Raw genomic sequence first — 20,814 nt, 5'->3', positions numbered from 1 at the left:
TTGTTTTGGTGCTTGCATATGGAGTTCTATTTAATTATGACTTATGGAGTTTTGATGTATGGATTTGATTAAACTTCGTAATGTATGCACTCCAAGAATGGTTGTACAATTATCATATGAAATCTTTTCATATAAGCACAGTTCAGTAAATTATTCTTTTCATATTGCTTTTGCTGAGTCCCAAAATTTATATTCAATCGATTTTGTTAATAGAGGCCGTAGGTAATTTAAGATTGCTAGCCGATCATGACGCTAAACCCATAGGGGCGGGTCTGGGTCGTGACATATATAGGGTAGATTAGGTTAGGCTAATTAAGTAGGATTAAATCTAATTAAACAAGCTTAAATCTAATTAATCCTACTCAATTCTACTTAATTAATCTAATTAATTTAATTTGATTCCTACTCAATTCTACTTAATTAATCTAATTAATTTAATTTGAATCAAATTTTAATTAAACTTCCCATATGGTTCTAAATATTCCAATTAGCCTATTAAACTTGACAATTTTGATTTCTGAATTCGCTAAGGCTTTCAATTTCTGATTCTAAGTAAATATTCTAACAAATATTCCACAAGCAAACAGATATGCACAAAATTTAAACACAAAATTAGCAAATTCTCTCAATGAAATAATATACATGTCAGGGTCGTCACACGGTTGTTATCATTTAGATTAAACTAAGACAAAATCATAAATTCATGATCAAAAACGAGTCAATTAAAATTATAAAGATCAAAATAATATGAGGGCCAAAATATATAGACTATCAATGTAATTATTTATCCCCGGATATATTAACCATGTGTTGCATATACCAGCTGAGAAGGCTGCAAACTGATATTCCCCTCAATTGGGAACTTTGGAGAAGTTTCACATCCATATTGTTCATTTGGATACTGTTTGAAGAATTTTGCAGCTAATATATAGTTGTATCAGCTAGGCTAGTGTAGTTGACCATATACCTTGTAAAATTTGGTTCGGTTGCACCAAATATGCACAAGAGCATCACATAGTTCAGGAAATAGAATGCTGTTTAGTCAAGTTGTTTCGTCCAATCAAAAGGTTCCCAATCTTTGACAAAACTCGCAGCAGCTTGCTTTTGTGTCTCCACTGAATCATGCTTCCTACGACCATACATGTCCTCTTCCGGCAATCGCAGCATCCCCCTTATAACATTGAGTCCAAAGCTGCTTTTGAACTGCTTTTCATCGTCCATAACATGAACAAACCCCTTATTCAATCCAAATTCAACATGGAAGTACGGAAAATCCTTGGGGATTGAACCACGCAACCCCTTTTCACTTGTATCAATGAGCTTCTTTGAATTGTGCTGGCTCCACTCATCTTCAGCTTCATCAATTGCCTGAAGCAAACTCATTTTAGAAACATGTAAATAGCAAAATAATCAAATATAAAAGAATTGTAAGTTAAATTTCATCAACAATGCTTGAGATCCAAAACAATCTTTAGTTTGGTCAGTAGTAGAATCAGGCATATCTTTTTTGTAATCCTTGTTTTTTTTAAGACCAATAGCAAGATTTCACACAGTTTTCCATTGGTGATGACTACTTACTACCAGGCAAAAAAATGTAAGATGATAAAATCAGCCACCACATTGGGTTCAGTACCTAAATGCTCCATACTACAAGTTCACAACTACATTGTAAGATATATATCTATATATATATATAATAAAATAAAATTCAACATACTGGTAGCAAATATATAAGCTCTATAGTAGACAGTACATCGTATCAAATAATAAGGAGAATGCAATATTGAAACCACAGGCAAAATTGGACCAGTGAAAAGCAACAAAATCAAAGTTCTAAATTACAATAAGAGGTCTAACAGAGCTAAGTTGGAGACTTGGCGGCCTTAAAAAGAATGGAAGATCACCCAACCTAGTCAACTTTATGACCTTTCACATAACATTCAACATTTATAAGTATTCATTTTGCCAACAAAGGGTCAAAAAGAAGTAAAAGAGTATATTAATAGTTTACATCATACGAATAATTGCCTCAGAAATCTAATTGAGGGGATTGGGCTGGGCGGATTTTCAGCTAATCTACACATCTTTATGCTGCTCATCAACTTCGCAGCATAAAAAGACCCACTCAAATCAAAGGATACAACTGACAAGCCATGTGGGGCTTAAGAAAATTGATACTAGAATATGTTAATACCTAGAACACTGAAATCAGTTTTTCCATGCCAGCAGTCCATGTTCTAAAGTTTCAAAGAATATTCAGAAGCTCAAAGTCCATAATCCAAAGAATTTGTGTCATTGCAACAAATAGTATGATATAAAAAGTAATATACAAAAAAAATTGCATAACATAGTTTTATGTACTTTTTTTAGCACTTGGTTTTCTTCTGAAAAAATGATTTCAATTTTCTTCTTTGCACTTGCTTCACAAGTGCTACTGATTATGCCACTGAGACAACACTGTTGGGTATATGTAGAGAGACTGCCCCAATACAACACACAATGATATTTGAATTAAAATCCAATTGTTTTTATATCATTATATTGACATGGTCCAGGGATCCACTTTGAAGTAATCACAAAGATTGAATAGAACAAGCTCTAACAGCTTGTTCTCTCTCACTTGTAAGCTAGTGTCATGTTGAAACTTAAACAGTGTAACACATGAAGGTATTTTCAAGCAACATTGTCCTACTAGCATAAAAAAAATAAAAATAAAATAAAAGATAAAAAAACATACAACTAATTAGTAAATTCTATTTCAATGTTGAAAGGCTAAGTTAAAAAACCCAGCAGCTAATTCCAGAGCAGATATATCCTGCTTGTGCAGAGGGAACTTTTTTTTGATCATAGGGAACTTGATTACATAAACTCTATGGGGCCGCCCATTACACTAATGTCATCTCATTCTTTGATTTTTAGAAAATCACAAGGGTTTATTAAAAATGAAACAGAAAGAGGGGGTGGGGAAGGGGAATTGTCAGCCCATTAAAAGGCGACACTTGCAAGAAAAGTGATTCAATATCAATATGCAATCTGAATATTAGCAAATAAAATTGAAAATGAAAGTAGAAAACCAAACCTTCTTAAAATAGAGAGGTGCCTGTTTTGCTATGTCTTGGGGCAAAGGAATGCACTCGACCATACAATGACGCCTTTGCTGCGCCAATCCCATCACAGTTTCAAGGAACACTACATCCTTCACTTGCTTTGCAAACATCATGATAAGGCATTTCTTGAAGTTCCGAATTTCATCCCACACATTATTGTCAACAGCCCTTGTGGCTGACTCATGCTGTTTACGCATAAAAACAATGATTAGAATAAAAATCATAATGACGAAATTAACAATGAGAACAATGAAGAAAGAGATGGTGACTGGACATCCCATGAGAATGAAATAAGTGATTGAACATAAAGCAACCACTTTGAGTCCAAAACAATAACAAGAGAGGTTGGGACTGGACATCCTATGAGAATGAAATAAGTCTATCTATTGCTTCTATGCACAACCTATTTAAGTCAATTTTCTCCCACAAGCAGTTAAACAGTAGTACTTACTAATATTATAATTAATACATGCCTCTATAGAAATTTATGATTCAACTAGCATTCAATGCCTTATCATTATCACTTATGACAGGCAGAAACCTCCTGACCACGAACGGTGGCTGGAACTAAATGCAGACTATTTTCTACAGTGTCATTTAACAAATGGACCTGTGTAAGAAGCATAGGTACAAACGCGAGACATAGATACGTACGATGCAAAAGGGACAAAGCTGGCATGACAATTTTTAAAAAATAAGGACACAACAAAGCAGGGACATGTCAACAAAAAAAATAGATATTTATATATACATGAAAATAATAACAATTGCTTTATTTTTACGTTAGAAAAGCATTATATTACATCAAAATAATAAGGAATTATTTTCCACATTGTATATCTTAGAAGATAAGTGCAAACAAAAAACTTTAATAATCTATTTTAGAAAACGTTTTCATAAACAAATTACAAGTGTTAGGCATTAGAATTTTGAGAATTAAAGAGTTGGAAAGCAGTGACTAATAGTCATTACATCCACATTGCTTTGATCTTAATCATTGACTCCCAACTTACTTCTTCAAACTTGCAATGTCTCGTGCATGTGCATAAATCAATGGGCACGTGCATCCCTCAGGTGTCCAAAGCGTGTCCAGGTCTAAAACAAATAACCAGACACGTTTGGTCATGCGTCCAACACGTGACGGGAGTGTCCAATGGGTTATAATGTTTGATATAGACACGGAACCTCCTTGTAAGTGTCCATGCTTCTTAATTTTTAACAGCTATAAAATGAAGAATAAATAATAACAAGACAGATATCCTAACTTCTAAGTGATGAATTAATGATCATCCATAGCTTCAACGCAATCGCAAGTTGTTTCAGTAACATGAAAAGAGAAGACATAATATACAAAGTTAACAAACTAATACTAACCTGCGAGGTTAAAATGCAGCAATGGCCTGGCACAATGGACTGCCAGTGTGGTAAACTGAGGTAGGTGAAATTGGCTATAGCAACCACAAGATGTCTTGGCCTGCTGGGGTTCTCAAAACAGAATTGGCAACGCTCTTGCTGAGTCAAGATTTGCTGGGGAAAATTAGTCTTCTCAGTTAACTTATTATCTTTCGCCCCTTTCTTCCGAGTCTTTCTCCTTGGACCATCATCAAAATCATATTCATCATCTGCCCGACCAGATATACTGTCCTGTTTATTTTGTGCTATCTTTTGGGCAAGGTGCATGTCAGCATCATCTTCTTTCTTTCTTTTCCGAATAGATGTGTCATGTGTGCCATATCTGAAAAATTAAATTCAGCATAAATTATTTTCTAATGACAATATAAGAGGCAGCATCTTACTCTCAATGGTAAAACCTGAACTGAATAAATAATTGTGAGACAAAAAATTACTTTCTTTTGTTGCTCTCATTTTGTGCTTCACCGGATTCATCCACAATACCTTGCTTCGCTTTAATGTTCTCCACTTCTTTCTGGTAACAACAAATAAAAACACAATTCGAATTAATAATCAAAGAGAAATCCCAATCCTATTGTAACTGGTCCACCAAACACATCACCCCTTACAATGTTTAAGTTCAAAAAAAATTGCTCAAATATAATGCAACAAGGTTCCAAATTGCCAAACCCCCAATACCAATCAAAATGAAAGGAAAAAAAAAAAAAAACACAAGCACAAACACAAACACAAACACAAACACAAACACAATACAATACAATAAATATGTTTTACACAAGAGGGTCTAGAATGTAATTTCAAATACATGCATCTACAGAAACAAAAGGTGCAATGGCTGGCATTGCATTTTGTGACTTTCTGCCATTTTTAGAAAATGATCACCAACCCATATAAACCCATACACTACACAATTTACTAAACTCAGCCTAACATCCGTTTTTCTCATTAACCAAAAAATACCAATATCTCTGCTTCAAGTTTTTGTGTGATCAAATTACTAAAAGCTTATTATTTCAAATTATGATTAAGATATAAGCCTATCCTCATATCACAATTAAAGCAAGGTTGTTAAACTCAAGATATTTCATCTGATAGTGATGCTTGCTCCATGATCAAGTAGGAGGCTGAAACTGGGGATAACAATATTCTACAGCCAAAAAGAGAACAACAATACAATGATTGTGAAGATTGGAAAAGGACATTATTTAATAGTCAAATGCATCATGTAATTAAGTTTTCAAGGAATATATTGAAACCCTAGCCACATCAGTTGGCCTAATTCCAACCTCGATGTCAGATGCACCAACCCACACAAAACACATAAAAATAGAAAATAAAACCCTTGAGGTGCCATGGGACAACCTCTGGATATCAAAAGCTGCTATCATATGAAAATACAATTTTACACTAATAAAGCAAAGGATGCAGCTCAATGAGTAAAGGACTCCCATTATGAGTAATGTGTTAATTAACTGTTGTGTACAAGAAAATCAGCAATCAAATCCACTTCTTAGTCTTTGCTTCAATTCGAAAATAATTGAGTACAACCTGGAAAACAAACCAGTTAATAACTTAATATTGACAATCAATCACATGAGTAAAGAAACCAACATGCCTATTGCTTCTTATAATTTTTATCAAGTCCATGTCATATGCCCTAATCTCCCCCTAAAAAAGATTAATAATATATAGATTCCGAAAACATAACAGAAAAAAACAAACACACAAAACATGCACGCGCACGCACACACAGAGACTATGAAGTAGAAATAGTAAGGAGAAGTGTTTGTCTCACCAAAAGTTTTTCAGCTTCTTCATGCTTTCCTTTCAAACAAAGTTGCAAAGCTTTTGCGGCCAACTGGTTAGCACTCATTCCCTGATTAACAACTGCACTAGATTCACCAGGTTTCTGATTTCTCTCACAATTATATGGAGAACCACCGCGTTCATCATTCTGCTGACGAATAACTTCGCTCATAAAGTTGCCATCGTTTGCAAACTTATTTAAGCTTGCCATTGCAGTAGAGATAAGATCAGAATCTTTATTAGATGACATGATTTGACTTTTCCGCTTGCCCCAAGATAAAGAATCATGAAGCTTAGGCACTTTCATCTCTGAATGGCGACGATCCCTTAGCCTTTCTCGGCCAATATTCTGATAAAAAATTATAACATGCAAGTTAAAAGGAAGCACATATCTTTACTTTCATTTCAAGTTCAGAATTAGACAGGAAATAAATAATATATATATTTAAACACAGGAAAACACATTTGAAAAATTCATCCCCAAGATGTAGATCACACTATCTTAAACGAAATGATTCACATATTGGCCAACATAAATGGTAAATTTTAACAACAATACCGTTGGCAATAGCTAAGTACCTTTTCAGTTGTTTGTTGTTCCTCACTTAGCCCCTTCTTTCTATTTTTTATGGCATGGAGGTGAGCACGCGACGGAGCAGCTGTACGAGATGCCACAGAAACTGCCAGCTGAGCTAGGGATCCCCACCGCTCTCCAACAACCTATACAATTTTAGTGCATCACATCAAAATGATAAAGATAGAAGATAAGATACCCTACCTTATATCAAAAAAGCACAAGATAATTACCTCCTCAAGGGCCATTCCTTCACGAGCTGCCTGCTCCTGAGCTCGCTTCAAGGCTTTCAGTCTCCAACTTGCACCTCCATCTCCAACAACAGCAGAAGACAGAAGTTGGTTCTGTCCGGCCTTTGTCCCATCAGCTTCTTCTGGATAACCAGTTCCATTATTCTTAAAATATGGATTCAATTCTGTGGGATTTTCTTTCATCTGACAAAAAAAGAAAAAAATATATATTTATGTAAAAACTACTGCCTAAATGCATACATAACAACATAAAGAAAAGAGACAGAGACCAAACACTCATTACTTAGTTTATGTATTAATAATTTACTTTCTTATGTATTAATAATTTACTTTCTCCACAGAAAAACCACCTATAATAACTATTGAAATTAGTTTTTCCAAGAACTAAAATAAAATAAGAAAAAACTTAAATACTTCAAATTCCTGAAAAATGGGACACAGAAATGTAACATGTACTTGCCAATGATGGATCTAGGGGGCTAGGGGGCCGCGGCACCCTCAAAAATTTGAAAAATATCATATATTATATTAAAAATTTTAAAATAACTTCGCACCCTCAAATTTTTTGTAAATAATTTCAAAATTATATAGGGTAGCTCTCAATTTTTAAAATTTCTAAACTATAGAGTATCCCAAAAACATAATCCTGGATCCGTCCTGCTATTTGGCCAAATACATCACCAGCATGGGCAAGTATAGACAAGTAACGTATCAATTAAAGTTATTAATCAACAACAATCCAATCCTTTCTCCTTAAACACATATTAACAATATAATGCCAATGCTGATTACGTCTCATCTGCCGAACTTGGTTCTAGTCCCCCCAAAAACAAAAAACAAAAATGATAAGCATTCTAGTCATTGAAATTTTACTAAAACTGCGCTTCTTAGAGAGAAACGTTGTGTAAGAATCGCGTTTCCATTGAGAGAGAATCGCGTTTCTGTTGAGAGAGAAGCGAAGAAAAGAAAAACCTGATCTGGTCTTACGATTAGGGCTACGAAAGTGGAGCTTCTTCTTCCATGCATTTGCTTCGCAGGCTCTTTTACCTTCATCTTCTTCGATTGTTGAAAGCAAAATCCTCTCTCTCTCTCTCTCTCAATCGCTGCCAGTGCCAGACCTCCCTCTCTGTCTCCCTCTCTTATCTTAGTTAGTAATAAGGATTGATGAAAAGTCTAAACACTCTCTCTCTCTCTCTCTTTCTTATATTTTTCTTCGTAAGAGATTGATGAAAAGTCTAACACTTAAATTTACCTAATTAATTTTATATGCAACCATTAATATATGAAAAATGCTATAGGTCTCAAATTTTCTACCAAATGAATCACTAAACCTCTCACATGGGTGTGTGGCTTACAAAAAAGTGGACCCATGTGAGAGGTTTGGTCATTCATTTGGTAAAATATTTTGTATCTCTAGCATTACTCTTAATATATTAATTTTATATAACTAATATTACACGTACTAATTAATATATTAATTAATGTATTAATAGAGGATGTAGTACAATTTTATAAATTTTGAATATTTATAATTTGTATAATAGGTAGAGTCAGTAATAATGTCATAATACTAGTTGATACATTAATTGATATGCTAATTAGTGCATGTAACCAGTGGCGAACCCAAAAATTAAATTAGAGAGAGTACTTATTAATTATAACATTAAAAATGTTTACAAAAATATTTCACATAAATTTTTACGATTGACTTCAAGAAAGATGAAAAAAAAAAATAATCAACGTGTTTGATTTGAGTTTTTTTAATTAAGTTTTTTAAAAATTGAGTTTTTTATTTTTTGTTTTTAGTGAATATTTTTAAAATTTTAATTTTTTTTTTTAACTTTTTTATATGCATCTTATTTAGACGTATCTAAAAAATAAAATATTTTAAAAAATTAATAAATACATAAAAATATGGAAAATGTACTTATTTTTTATATTTTTGGAATTTAGTGAATTTTTTAAAGATTTTTTTTGCAAAAAATATACTTTTTAAATGTATTTATGTTAGGTGTGTCTAAAAATTAAAAAAAAAAATTGTTTAAAAAGTAAAAACAGGCTTATCAAGAAGGCTCGTACGGCGGAGCTAAAAAATTAACTTAGAAGAGTACTTATTAATTATAATTTTTTATTTTAAAAAAAATTATGATCAATATTAAGATAATAATAATTTTATGAGTTAAATTTGAGTATAAGAAATTAAAAATCATTATTAACAAGAACAAATCAAAATTCTATAATAGTGTATGATAGCTCGGTACAGGATGGTAATGTAAATTTGTAATTTTAGCACAAAAAATTATGGATCAAAATTCTTAATTTTAAAAAATAAAAACACATCATTTATAGCATAAATTATTATAAAATCTATTTAATTTTTATTTGACAAAAAATATTAAAGAGATGATAGTGCTTATAAATGATGGAGGTGTTTGGGAAGTAGCTTTTTTGATTTTTTTTTTTTTGGTTAAATAGCATTAAAAGACAAAATAGGTTAAAATAGTCAATAAGACAAAATGTCACATCAAATCCATAATCATTTCACTTTTTCTCTCACAAAACATCACATCCAACTACAAAAAATCCAACTATCTTCCCGAACACAAAAATTTTAGCCTCCTAAAATAGCTAAAAACTAAAATAATCTACTAAAAGAGCAACTTCCCAAACATCCACAATGTGTTTTGAATAGAAATTATTACATAATCTTAGAGTATCATATGGGGTTGCCTTTGTGATGCTCAAAGCACGCGAAATCACAAATCACACTAAATAGTTTGTCGGCTACCTAAAAATAATGAGTTACTTATATTCAATCCATAAGATTTTTCACTACACTATTAGCTTAGACTACTATATAAATAATACCACATAATGCTCCTAAAGTATCAAATAACTACTTATCGTGAACAATACAATAAATCCTTATCCAAAGCAAATGTTAAGGGGGAAAAAAAATACATTTTGCATATGACCACAAAACAAAACAATACAAAAACAAAAACGCGGGACCCCTGGGCCTCCTTTGACTCTACCCCTGCTCATATGAATTTCAGATTGTATTATTATGGTCTGAAACTCCTGTATTTGTGCTTTTATTTCAGCTGTAAGAAAGATCTTTTATTGTTTCAGAAGTAGTGTAAGAAAGATCTTTTATTGTTTCAGAAGTAATAACTACTGATAACTACTGTGAAGACTAAAAAGTGCATGTCTACTTGGGATGTGCTACTGCTTTTGCATGGCAAGATGGGAAATTATGTAGTCTCAAAAATCTATGTAATATTGTTTAAGTTGTACTCTCAACAAATAAAAAATCACCAAACGAATTATCTTTTTAACTAGTTAATAAAGATAGATCAACATTGATGCGCACATAAAATTTTTAGTCACATTATCGGTTTGATTTGAAATGTGTCGCGGGACAATCTGAATAGTTTTTAGGTATGTGACAAGGCATCTCTAACAAAATTGTTAGATGCATTCAAGCCGACGTGTCAATTTAACTAGCGGTGTACCTTGTAATAAACTGAGGTTTGGTGGATTAATTAATACAAAGGTATAAACATTTTGCAAAAGCCTTCTGAGATTTGTCTTCTGATAAAAACAGCTTACACTCAACTCTGTTTGCTTTTGTTACCTGCAACTGTTGCTTCTAAACATCAGTTTTAAAATTGTTAAGCCCATCATTAATGATTGCTTGTGGGTTAATTAATATAGAAAGGAAGTTTTGCTTTTCCCTTCTCTCCAACTGGACCAGCAAGTAACTTTTTTTTGGTGACTTTCAATTTTTTGACTAAATATAGTGTAATAAAAACAATGTGCAAAACAAAAACTTAATTTTTTATGGAAAAAACATGAAGAAAAAAAAGAGTAAAATAAAATAAAATAATTTTTTCACTTTTTTTGTAGGAGTAGAAAACATTTTGATTTTTTGCCTTTCTTTTTTTTTTAACTTTTTGGCAGAAATAGTCGCTTTCCAAACAGACCTAGGTCATTTTGTAACACAAGATAATCATTTTTCTGGCTTCTCAAATCAGTCATGTCACACAAAATGAATATTCCTCTTTTGCTGCAAACTTCCACTAATTTGTTCTACATATTCAACCAGTTAGATCATGCATTCTAATGCATTTTACAATAGTTAGAAACGCACAGAGAAGGACAAAAAAAACACAGAAATTCCAAATAATGATCTCGTGAACAAGGTTCAGGTATAGCGATAGCACTGAACCAACCAGTTGCATGGTCTTATGGTTAAAACTTTTCAAACTTCGGAGCTTGAATATTCTGACAAACAGTTTATTTAGGTAATATTGGATTGTAACAAAGCCAGAGTGCAATACAAACAAAATAACAGCAGTCACAATTTACTTGAAATGATTGTGTGGTTCTGCTAGTACCCTAATCACATACTAATAAAATGCTTAATTTCACATCAATGACAACTTGTTTTCTGTAGGGAAGCAGGCCCAACAATGGAAAAGAAAAAGGGCAGCACCAAGTTACTGAGGTGCAGGTTCATCCTTCTTCTGCCCACCCAAGTACCTGTCATTCATTAAGAAGGCGAGAGGGCACTATTATCAAACATTCCTTGGAAAGTATCATATCAAATGTATTATACAACGAGGATAGGGCTGTTCAATGGATAGGTTTGCCCCCAAAAGGGCAACTAATTGCTCGACACAGAAAAGAAAAGTCCAATAGGAAAATCACTTGAAGAAAATTTTTCAACGCAACATGACAGCGCACAACATCCAAGAGCTTGCAAAGGGTTCATGCACATTAGTTCAAACATACTTGTGCCTACATGCTTTTGAGTGGTTACTTCTGAGGGTAAAGCATTACAAGTCAACCAAGCATTATGAATGTTCAATTCCTCCAGAGTATGTAAAGAAAGGGAAAAAATACATATATTATTCTGCAAGAGATCTTTCTTAACATCTAGCGTGTTGGTACTAGATAGAAATGATAACTCCAACAATTTCTTTGTTCTCAATGCCTCCTAATTTCTAGAAACAAGTCACTGCTACAACCTGCGATAGTTATATGGGCATCCAAAAAACGAACGAGATGCAAGCATGTTTATTGTCCCAACCATTCTTGTTAATCCAAAATCTGCTATGAAAGGGGGTAATTTATAATATAACAAATTTTCATGATGTTGATTCCTAGGTGCAGTGCTTCCTCTATGCTTCCTATTGGTACTAGTGGAGTAGGAGTGACCTATAATCTAGGTGTAACCTTTCGCTTAATACTATAATTGACAATTGAAGTTTGAGAGGGTTATGGATGTTCCTTCTATTCCTTTATTTCCTTCTCATAAAAAAAATCTAGAAAGTGGCGGTCCCTTATAAAGTGAAGTTCTTTATGCGGTCCTTAGCTCACAGGGGTGTCATGACCAATGATATCCTCCAAAGAAGAAGGCCCAATCATTCTCTTGACCCTCAATGGTGTATTTTGTGTAAAAGAGATGCGGAATCAGCGGATCCTTTGTTCCTACATTGCTCGGTGGCTATTGCACTATGGCAGCATCTCTTTGGTCTTTGTGATGAGTTGTGGGGGTTGCTCCGAGGGTGTGCACACATTTGTTGTTGATTTCCTATGGAGGATTTGGGAGCAATAAGAAGGCCAAAGCTTTGTGGTCTTGCATTATTTTCGCTATTTTTTGGACCATTTGGTTGGAAAGGAATAATAGGATCTTTAACGAAAAGGAATCTGAGGTTGAAGCTATGTGGGAAAGAGTGAGGCATCTTGCATCAGTTTGGGCTTGTGTTAGGGATTGGGTGGCTGTTTGTCACTCCTAGTAGTGGATTGTCATATGTTTAGCCGTCACTTCCTTGATTTTTAGTTTTGATTTCTTGCTTTTTTATCAGTACTTCTTGTCCTCCACTTGTTTTCATCTTTTATCTCAATAAAATTGTTTTGTTGCTCTTCCAAAAAAAAAAAAAAGAATTGACTATTGAAGTATAGATCTGAGGCTGCATTAATCAAGAATACAACAGAAGGAATTGTTTTATATCCAAACTTCACCTTCAACAAGCATAGATTTATTTCAAAAAATTTCTTTTATAGCACGAAGCATGTGTCTTTCTCGTAAGACTGAGATCATTAAAAACAATCAAATTGCACTACCATGTGTCTTTCTTTACATACTGAGGGTTAAGCATTACAAGTTAATCAAGCATTATTGTAATGTTTTACCCTCAAATGTTAAAAAAATAAATAAACAAGACAAGGATTGAAGCAATAGAAATATATCATCTGATAAGCTTTTTTTTTTGTTTTTTGTTTTTTTTTTTTTTTTTAAATTAGAAGAAAAAGAACAGGAAGAAGAAACTGCTAATACATGTCCTTTTTAGATTTTTCTATAATTTATTGAGAAAACTTGGATAATTCGTTTATATTTTTACTTATGTTTAGTTTCTTTAATCATAAGAAAGCCCTCTCCTGAATCAAATAACTCTTCACTCCAGTCGATCAAGACAGGTAGAACAAAACAACTTGGGTTAGAGTATCAGAGAGTATTTGTGCTTCCACATTCAGCAATCAACCTAGTTGCCCAACTGACCCATCAGCGGGCACAATTTTTAATTAGTCCGATAAGGTTGTATGCACACAAATTTGCTTTTACTGCAACAGCACCATATTGTGGCAGGCATTTCATATAAAAGTGAGGCCCAGTTTGGCCTTGATGAGGGATAGATAGGCCATGACTTTCAATCCATATTACCACTACTAAACCAAAAAATAGGCAAAGATTGAATTACTCACCCATTACCCTTTGCCCAGCGAGAGAGTTGATAGAGCTGCACTGTCTCATTCGAGGCATGGCATGCTAGAAGTAGATAATTGCGAGGCTGTACCATCCATGCAAACCTCATGAATAATAGAGAATATACACACATTGCTGCAGCACCATATCAAGCTTTAATTAGAATCTCAACCGTATTATTTATTCAAATAACTATACATTGTTTTCAAACCAGATTTTTTTTTAACCTCCAGTCATGTTGCCTGAGATCATTTCAGGGGGTTTCTTCATGTCCACCAGCCCCTGTGAAATTTACCAATTATAAATGAGCCATAAAGCCACCCCAACCAGAAATTTATATGATATGCAGTAAATGATCATGCAACAAGTGAGCATACAGCAATTACGAATCCCCAGTTAGCAACAGGACCCCAGAAATGAGTTGTTTTAGGGCCAACTGGACTGTTCAAGAATGCTCGGAACGAAGCCATGTAGGACCAACTGCTATGCAAAATATCTCTGCAACGATTGTAATAGCAGAGTCAGATATTAAAGTCAAAGAAAGTAATATGTCAAATGTAGTAAAAAGCTTTATAATAAACAAACTTAAGAATACATGTGAAAGAAACTACATTGATGAATTTTAATCCTGCAAAAAAAAAAAGAAAGGGTATGTTGGAGGGTTGGGGGCACAATCAAAACCGACACAGATGCCTTTGTTAGGAAGGTTTATGTAACATACAGACAACTTCATTTATAAAAGAAATCAAGAATTTGCACCCTTGAGATGTTCTGAGGGAACTTTTAACAAATTGAGGTACACAAAGCAGCAGAATGATTAAAGAACTGAACATATGATTTGATAATTTGATATAGATTTTCGGGTAAATTACACTCACCTCTCTTGAGTTTTAGAGAAAATACAGTTAGCCCCAAACTTTTGATATTACACTGATCTCCCTTTCAATAAGGCTAAAGTAACTGAAACTAATGCAGATGATGGATAGACATTGAAATAAACAAAGACAAATATATATTTCCATAGAAAAGAGATATGATGATATAAATGTTTTTTTCATTCATACAACTAACGGAAAACTGATAAAAAGGGTCTAATTGTTAAGTAAATTAAAAACCTCAAGGGAGACTAGTGTAATCATGTCAAAAGTATGGGGCTAACTATATTTTTTCCAAACCTCAAGGGACATGACATGAGTGTAATTTACCCTAGATTTTATAATGAATAGGTTGGTAATTTTGTTTGGACCCATTCTGTGAAGTGCCAAAAATGCATAGACGAAGTATTTGAGAAGAATAATTTTGGGTAATGCTACACTTATCACATACTTTTTAAGCTATTGCAGTAAAAACTAATCGAACCACTAAATCACATTGGAAGTATAGAACTTCCTACAAACTCCAGTGGCTATGAATTTAGGAAATTTCAAAAGAGCTTAGCACATTAAGCAAAGTCAAACAAACCCATCTTTGTGCTAGTTAGACTTCTCATGCCCTCCCCACCCTATACAGCTCTCTATAGTTATACAGTGCTTCAGCTTGATCTAGTAAATCATCCAAATATAGTTTCCAATTTTCACAGTTAAAACATCAAATATGTTGTGCATCCTTGTATAAGAAAAACAATACCAAAAAAGCAATCAAAATAGACCTCAAGACATGCCCCAAGAAACCCAGTTTCAGGATATGAAGCTACGTCAATATTACCCCAGCAACGATCACAAGTTCTTCTCTCTCTCTCTCTCTCTCTCTCTCTCTCTCTCTCTCTCTTCCACATTATTATAAACTCATACTTCAAAGAGAATAGAGAAAGCAGTTCAAGAGAGAGAGAGTTGACATGATACAGCCAAGAGTAATAAGGCACAATTCAAACACTATGTTCAAGTAAATGTCAACTTAACAAAAAAGAAACATACTAAGAAGCCAAAAAAAAAAGAAAAGAGAAAGGAGAGGGTATGATGTTCATCCCTTCCGTTAAAGATCCTGCAACTTTCAACACCCTGTCATTCTGAACTTCCAGCCATCGACCTCCGAGAACGGTATGATATGACATTCAACAAACACATGTATGTATAAATGCATACTAGAAACTGGATCTGATGTTGATGTTATTTTTACTCATTTGCTATTGTTTCTATTCAAATAAACTTGAGATTGGATCAATGGATTTCATCAAATGCGCAATTAATTTCTCTTATATGAACTATACATACATACATATGGCATGACGAAGGTCATGTCAACAATCTCACTTGATTTATCTTTTTTTTTATTGAAAACTTTCAGTGATTGCTTTAGTGTTTGATAAAATTGAAATTGAAAAACTAAAAATTAAATATTGAAAGGTTGTGGTGGTGTAGAGGTAGTGGCGGTCTGTGTTACATGGACTCGCCGGTTTTGGCCGGAGTACCTATGTCGACACGAGAAGACACGGATACAGATGGTGACTCAAGTCGGACACAGCATCCTTGTGACAAACGCAAGCCACGGCTGACCACATATGACCGCCGATGAAGACGAAGACTAAGATAAAGAAGACAATGAAGAAGAAGAAACAAAGGTTTCATGAAAATGTATTTAGCCCAAAAGATGATCCAACATAGGAAAAAAAATATGCCTTCGCTTTGTAAATTGTTTTTGTATTACTATTGTTAACTAAATCTTTTGTATAGTAGTGTAATTATCCTTTTAAACTCATCATATGTTTTTAAAATGTATATAAATAAATGTATTCCTATACCCATGTCCAACATTTTATCAATGCCCCCATATCCTAAAATCAGAAAAAAAAAATGGAGAATCCGACTCTTAAGAGATGTATCCATGTCTGACACTTTTACTGAGTTCGTGTAACATAGGAGGTGGCAATGATGGTAGAGGTGCAGGGTTGTGGTAGTGTTAGTCGTAGCGGTGACAATAGCGGTGACTTGGTGGTAGTAAAATGTTGGTGGTACTTGTGGCAACAATGGCAATGGTAGTAGAATCGGTGATTGTCGTGGTGAAGGTGGAGGTGGAGGTGGCTGTGGTCATAGTGGGGATGATATCGATGTACGTTGATACTTACAAATTTCAATGTCTAAACATGATTATCCCTACAAATTTCTAATGTATGGGTTTTGTATAATGTGTCATGGGAAGGAGAAAAGCAATCTATGGAGTGAAAACCTTAGTTACACAAAGCGGAAGCAGGAGTGAGAGCATGGCCACTTAGAAGAATCGTAATTTGGAAGGGCTTTTATATTATTTTTATTAAAAATATTTTTAATTTACCTATATAATTTTTTATTTTAATTGAAATATATACATATATATATATATATATGTGTGTGTTATAAATGAGTTCGAAATTTTAAAATTTTATATAATATTTAATTAATTAAATACAACATAAAAAATATTTTTTATAAATGAATAGTAGATAAAAATTCATTCTAGATATAAAATCAAAATAAATTAATAATTCAAATATTATAAGAACATTTAAATTCATTATCTTCAATGCTATCATCAAAATAGTTGTTTATAAAAAAAAATTATAGGCCATTATCATTGAAACTTCAAATTATAGAGACCAAAAAATTAATTAAGTGATATTATTGAAACTTCAAAACAAAGAGACCAATAAAAATAATAGAGTTATATTCTTGAATTTGTAACCAATAAAAGTAGTGGAGTAAAAGTAATAAAAGTAGTAGAGTAAAAGTAATGGACTGATAGTCATTATCTCCAAATAAAATATTACTATAATAAATGATCCTGACACCTCACCGACCAAGAGAGAGAGAGAGAGAGAGAGCGAGAGAAGAGAGAAAAAGATGGAGAGATAGCAAAGAGCGAAACCACCAAAGGGAGGAGAAGAAGAAGAAGAAGATCGAAAGTCAGAGCTGAGAGAGAGAGAGAGAGAGAGAGAGAGAAGGAGAAGAAAAAGAAGACACAGATTCTTGCACGAGAGATCGAGAGAAGTCAAGAGATATTGAGCTTCATTCTTGGACTAATTCGCATTTCTATCTCATCAAAAACACGATTCTAGCACGATTCTTCTTCAGAAGCACAAAATCATGATTTTCACTCAGGTGCATCTTCATGTTACACGATTCCTGCTACTAAGGTGAAGACTAATTTAATATTGAGGCTTGACTAGTGCATAGTGACTATCTTGATATCCTAAATTTCCGACAAAACTGACTCTTCTTCTTTTTTTTGGCTTTTTAATTATCTTTTTTTTCTATGAATCTTTGAATTATAAGTTTATAACTTAACAAAAAACAAAAAACCAAGAAAACAAAAGAAAAGAAGATCAATTCAGGTTATCTTGTGATAGTTGTTGCCGCAATATTGACATAACTTCATGTTCTAAACCTGGTTTCTTGGGGATGTCTAAAGGTTTCTGGTGTTGTTTTTGATATAAGGATGCACAACATATTGCTTAGGTGCCTAAGCAAATAACAAATTAATTATTGTTTCATCTCCATATATCTAGTATTCTCTTGTGAAATGATATGGATCAACAGATTTTAGCTTGAATCAACACACCAAAAACCAAAAGAAAGAAAGAAAAAGAAGATACATAGACTAGGAAGAAGATATATTATTGTGCTTCTTTTTTTTTTTCCTTTTTGGTCAACAAAGAAGAAGGTATATTAGATAGGAAAAAGAAATTACAAAAAGTTCCATAAGCTATGGAAGAAAAACAAAGACCCTTTAAAAATACCCCAGCAAAATACCACCCTATCAAAATCAAAATCATCGAAAGAAAACACTACTCATCTTTAATGGCACCTAGTAAAATCCTTTCAGATTCTAACACCTTTGTAAGAAATTAGACCATAGAAATCTTGACATAACAAATCCTCCCCTATATCAAAAAAATTCTTTCTCAAAACACAGCTTCAACCTCTTCACCCATTCTAAGTGAAATAGAAAATCATTGCTAGAATAGTTTTCACTATAAGAAATTATACATATTCAAAATCTTTGGCATGGCCCCATGCCATTTCATCGCAATCTTTATGTGAATCCATTTCTTTATCTATCTATTCTACTATATAAAGCACACAACCCACCTGGTATGAACTTTATCACATAATTTTGATTTCCAAAAAACCACAGAAAAATCTATATTTCTCCTAAATATTTACATTTGATTAACCGTTATTGTAAGGGCAAAAAAGTACTCAACAGACTCTCTCTTCATTCTCACTCACCCATCTATGATCTCTTTCATTGCGACAAATAGTGTGCGTCTTCTAGTTATATTTATATAGAGCTCCAAAAAGGGACAAACCATAGGAAAGAGCTAACCATAAAGATAATATGGCTGACAGAACAAGGCAATTTTACATAAATTTGCAATCAAAAGAAACTCTCCTTTCCGTTTGCCATGCATTATACGCAAGGATGGATGTAGGGGGTGCGGATAGAGGCGACCGCACATCCAAAAATTTGAAAAATATCATATATTAAACTAAAAAATTTTAAATAATTAAAAATTAAAATTGCAGCCCTAAACATGTTTGACAATCCTGAATCCCTCCCTCATTATACCCCGTTCCTCACAATCCAATCTGATTCATAGTATATACAAATTCATACATATATATATATATATATATAAACACACACACAAACAGTTTCCAATACAAAAGCCCTTCCTCCACTCCCTACCCTACCACCGAAACCCTCCTCTCCTCCTCCTCCTCCTCCTCCTCCTCCTCCCCAACTGTAGATCTGTCACCCCATCCCCGAACCTATCACAATCCCACCAAACCCTTTACGACCGAAAAGCCCCTCCTCCAGCAGATCTGCCACACCCTCTGCGCCACAGCTCCGGTACCTGCCCTACCACAGATCATCCACCATCGAAAGCCCCCCTTGAGAACATTCAACAACCCAAAAAGAGTAAAAGAGAGGGCTATAGATATACACAGAATCCATGCCTGTTTGAGGGAGAGTCAGCGCAGCGCAGCGCAGCGAGCCAGAGCGAGAGCGAGAGCGAGATAGGTACACACCGTCTGACGCTCCGTTTGGATGGTGAGAAAAGAAAACAATAAAGAAATGATTGTCACTTGGATGTATATAGCCTGCGTTTGGCAAGGGCTTTTTCAGGTTTTTTTGGTTATTTTGGCCACAAAAAATAAAATAGGCTATTTTAGCCATAACAAATAAAACATCACATCCAACCTATAATCATTACATTCTTCTCTCACAAAAAAAGTCAAAAAAGCCAAAAAGTCCTTCCCAAACCAAAATTTTTAGCCCAGGCTAAAATAGTCAAAAAGCCAAAAAGTCAACCCACTTCCCAAACGGAGGCATAATATGGCAGTTTATAATAATAGCGATTTGTTTTCGTAGTTAGACTCAGGTGTGGGTTGCGTCACGAAATCTCTAATTCGTTTTTCGTTTTTCAAATTGATAGACTGAGAAAAATTAATCCGTATTCATATATAGGGGGTGTTTGGGAAAAAAAAATAGACTAATTTAGGCTAAAATTCATAAAAGATAAAATAGGTTAAAATAACTAATAAGACAAAATATCACATCAAACCCATAATCATTTTACTTTTTCTCTCACAAACATGACATCCAACCACAAAAAATTCCAATCATCTTTCCAAACACAAAAATTTTAACCTACTAAAATAGTCAAAAACTAAAATAGCCTACTAAAATAGCCACTTCCCAAACGAGGCCATTAATTTGGCAGATATGAATTGAGTGAATTGACAGTTTGGCGGATAAATGCGAATCGATTTAACGGTTTAAAATTTTATAAATTTTTAACATAATTCAACTTATGTACTTCTTCAAAAAATATATATATATATTATAATTAATGACTTAAAAAAATATTACAATCACTACATGTCTCATCCACATAAAATATTATAATTTGTA

General features: G+C 33.6%; 2 protein-coding genes across 4 annotated transcripts; both read right to left on the bottom strand.

Annotated features, from left to right (window-relative positions):
* Positions 1-599: 599 nt before the first annotated feature.
* LOC114304790 (uncharacterized) lies at positions 600-8,388 on the bottom strand. 2 transcript variants are annotated; one of them, XM_028249938.2, is made up of 8 exons: positions 8,124-8,388; positions 7,134-7,334; positions 6,906-7,046; positions 6,316-6,675; positions 4,955-5,034; positions 4,482-4,842; positions 3,080-3,292; positions 600-1,368 (listed from the first exon to the last, which is right to left on the bottom strand). In XM_028249938.2, the coding sequence occupies exons 1-8, from the start codon at positions 8,202-8,204 to the stop codon at positions 1,039-1,041; spliced, it is 1,767 nt and encodes a 588-aa protein (XP_028105739.2). In that variant the 5' UTR covers positions 8,205-8,388; the 3' UTR covers positions 600-1,038. The 2 variants fall into 2 exon arrangements, with proteins under 2 accessions (XP_028105739.2, XP_028105740.2); XM_028249939.2 differs by having other exon boundaries at positions 8,139-8,388.
* A 3,048-nt stretch (positions 8,389-11,436) lies between these two features.
* LOC114304789 (mitochondrial pyruvate carrier 1) lies at positions 11,437-20,004 on the bottom strand. 2 transcript variants are annotated; one of them, XM_028249937.2, is made up of 5 exons: positions 19,857-20,004; positions 14,301-14,421; positions 14,151-14,205; positions 13,923-14,058; positions 11,437-11,696 (listed from the first exon to the last, which is right to left on the bottom strand). In XM_028249937.2, exons 2-5 carry the CDS (start codon positions 14,391-14,393, stop codon positions 11,654-11,656), a joined length of 327 nt encoding a protein of 108 aa, XP_028105738.1. In that variant the 5' UTR covers positions 14,394-14,421; positions 19,857-20,004; the 3' UTR covers positions 11,437-11,653. The 2 variants fall into 2 exon arrangements, with proteins under 2 accessions (XP_028105738.1, XP_082765785.1); XM_082909659.1 differs by having other exon boundaries at positions 19,844-19,992.
* Positions 20,005-20,814: the final 810 nt, after the last annotated feature.

Source organism: Camellia sinensis, chromosome 15 (assembly GCF_055761805.1).
Source record: "Camellia sinensis isolate YWXY chromosome 15, ASM5576180v1, whole genome shotgun sequence".
In the NCBI taxonomy this organism is placed as follows: domain Eukaryota; kingdom Viridiplantae; phylum Streptophyta; class Magnoliopsida; order Ericales; family Theaceae; genus Camellia; species Camellia sinensis.
This window is presented reverse-complemented; position numbering and strand designations above follow the sequence as displayed.

What these genes read in the sequence shown, in the direction of transcription:
- LOC114304790 (XM_028249938.2), bottom strand. Translation starts at nt 8,204, where the DNA reads ATGAAGGTAAAAGAGCCTGCGAAGCAAATGCATGGAAGAAGAAGCTCC. An exon ending in AAGGAATGGCCCTTGAGGAG is followed by an intron (nt 7,047 to 7,133) that starts GTAATTATCTTG and finishes AAAATTGTATAG; the next exon opens with GTTGTTGGAGAGCGGTGGGG. An exon ending in AATGAGAGCAACAAAAGAAA is followed by an intron (nt 4,843 to 4,954) that starts GTAATTTTTTGT and finishes TTAATTTTTCAG; the next exon opens with ATATGGCACACATGACACAT.
- LOC114304789 (XM_082909659.1), bottom strand. An exon ending in CTCAGGCAACATGACTGGAG is followed by an intron (nt 14,059 to 14,150) that starts GTTAAAAAAAAA and finishes ATGGTGCTGCAG; the next exon opens with CAATGTGTGTATATTCTCTA. An exon ending in CGCTGGGCAAAGGGTAATGG is followed by an intron (nt 11,697 to 13,922) that starts GTGAGTAATTCA and finishes AATGAATGACAG; the next exon opens with GTACTTGGGTGGGCAGAAGA.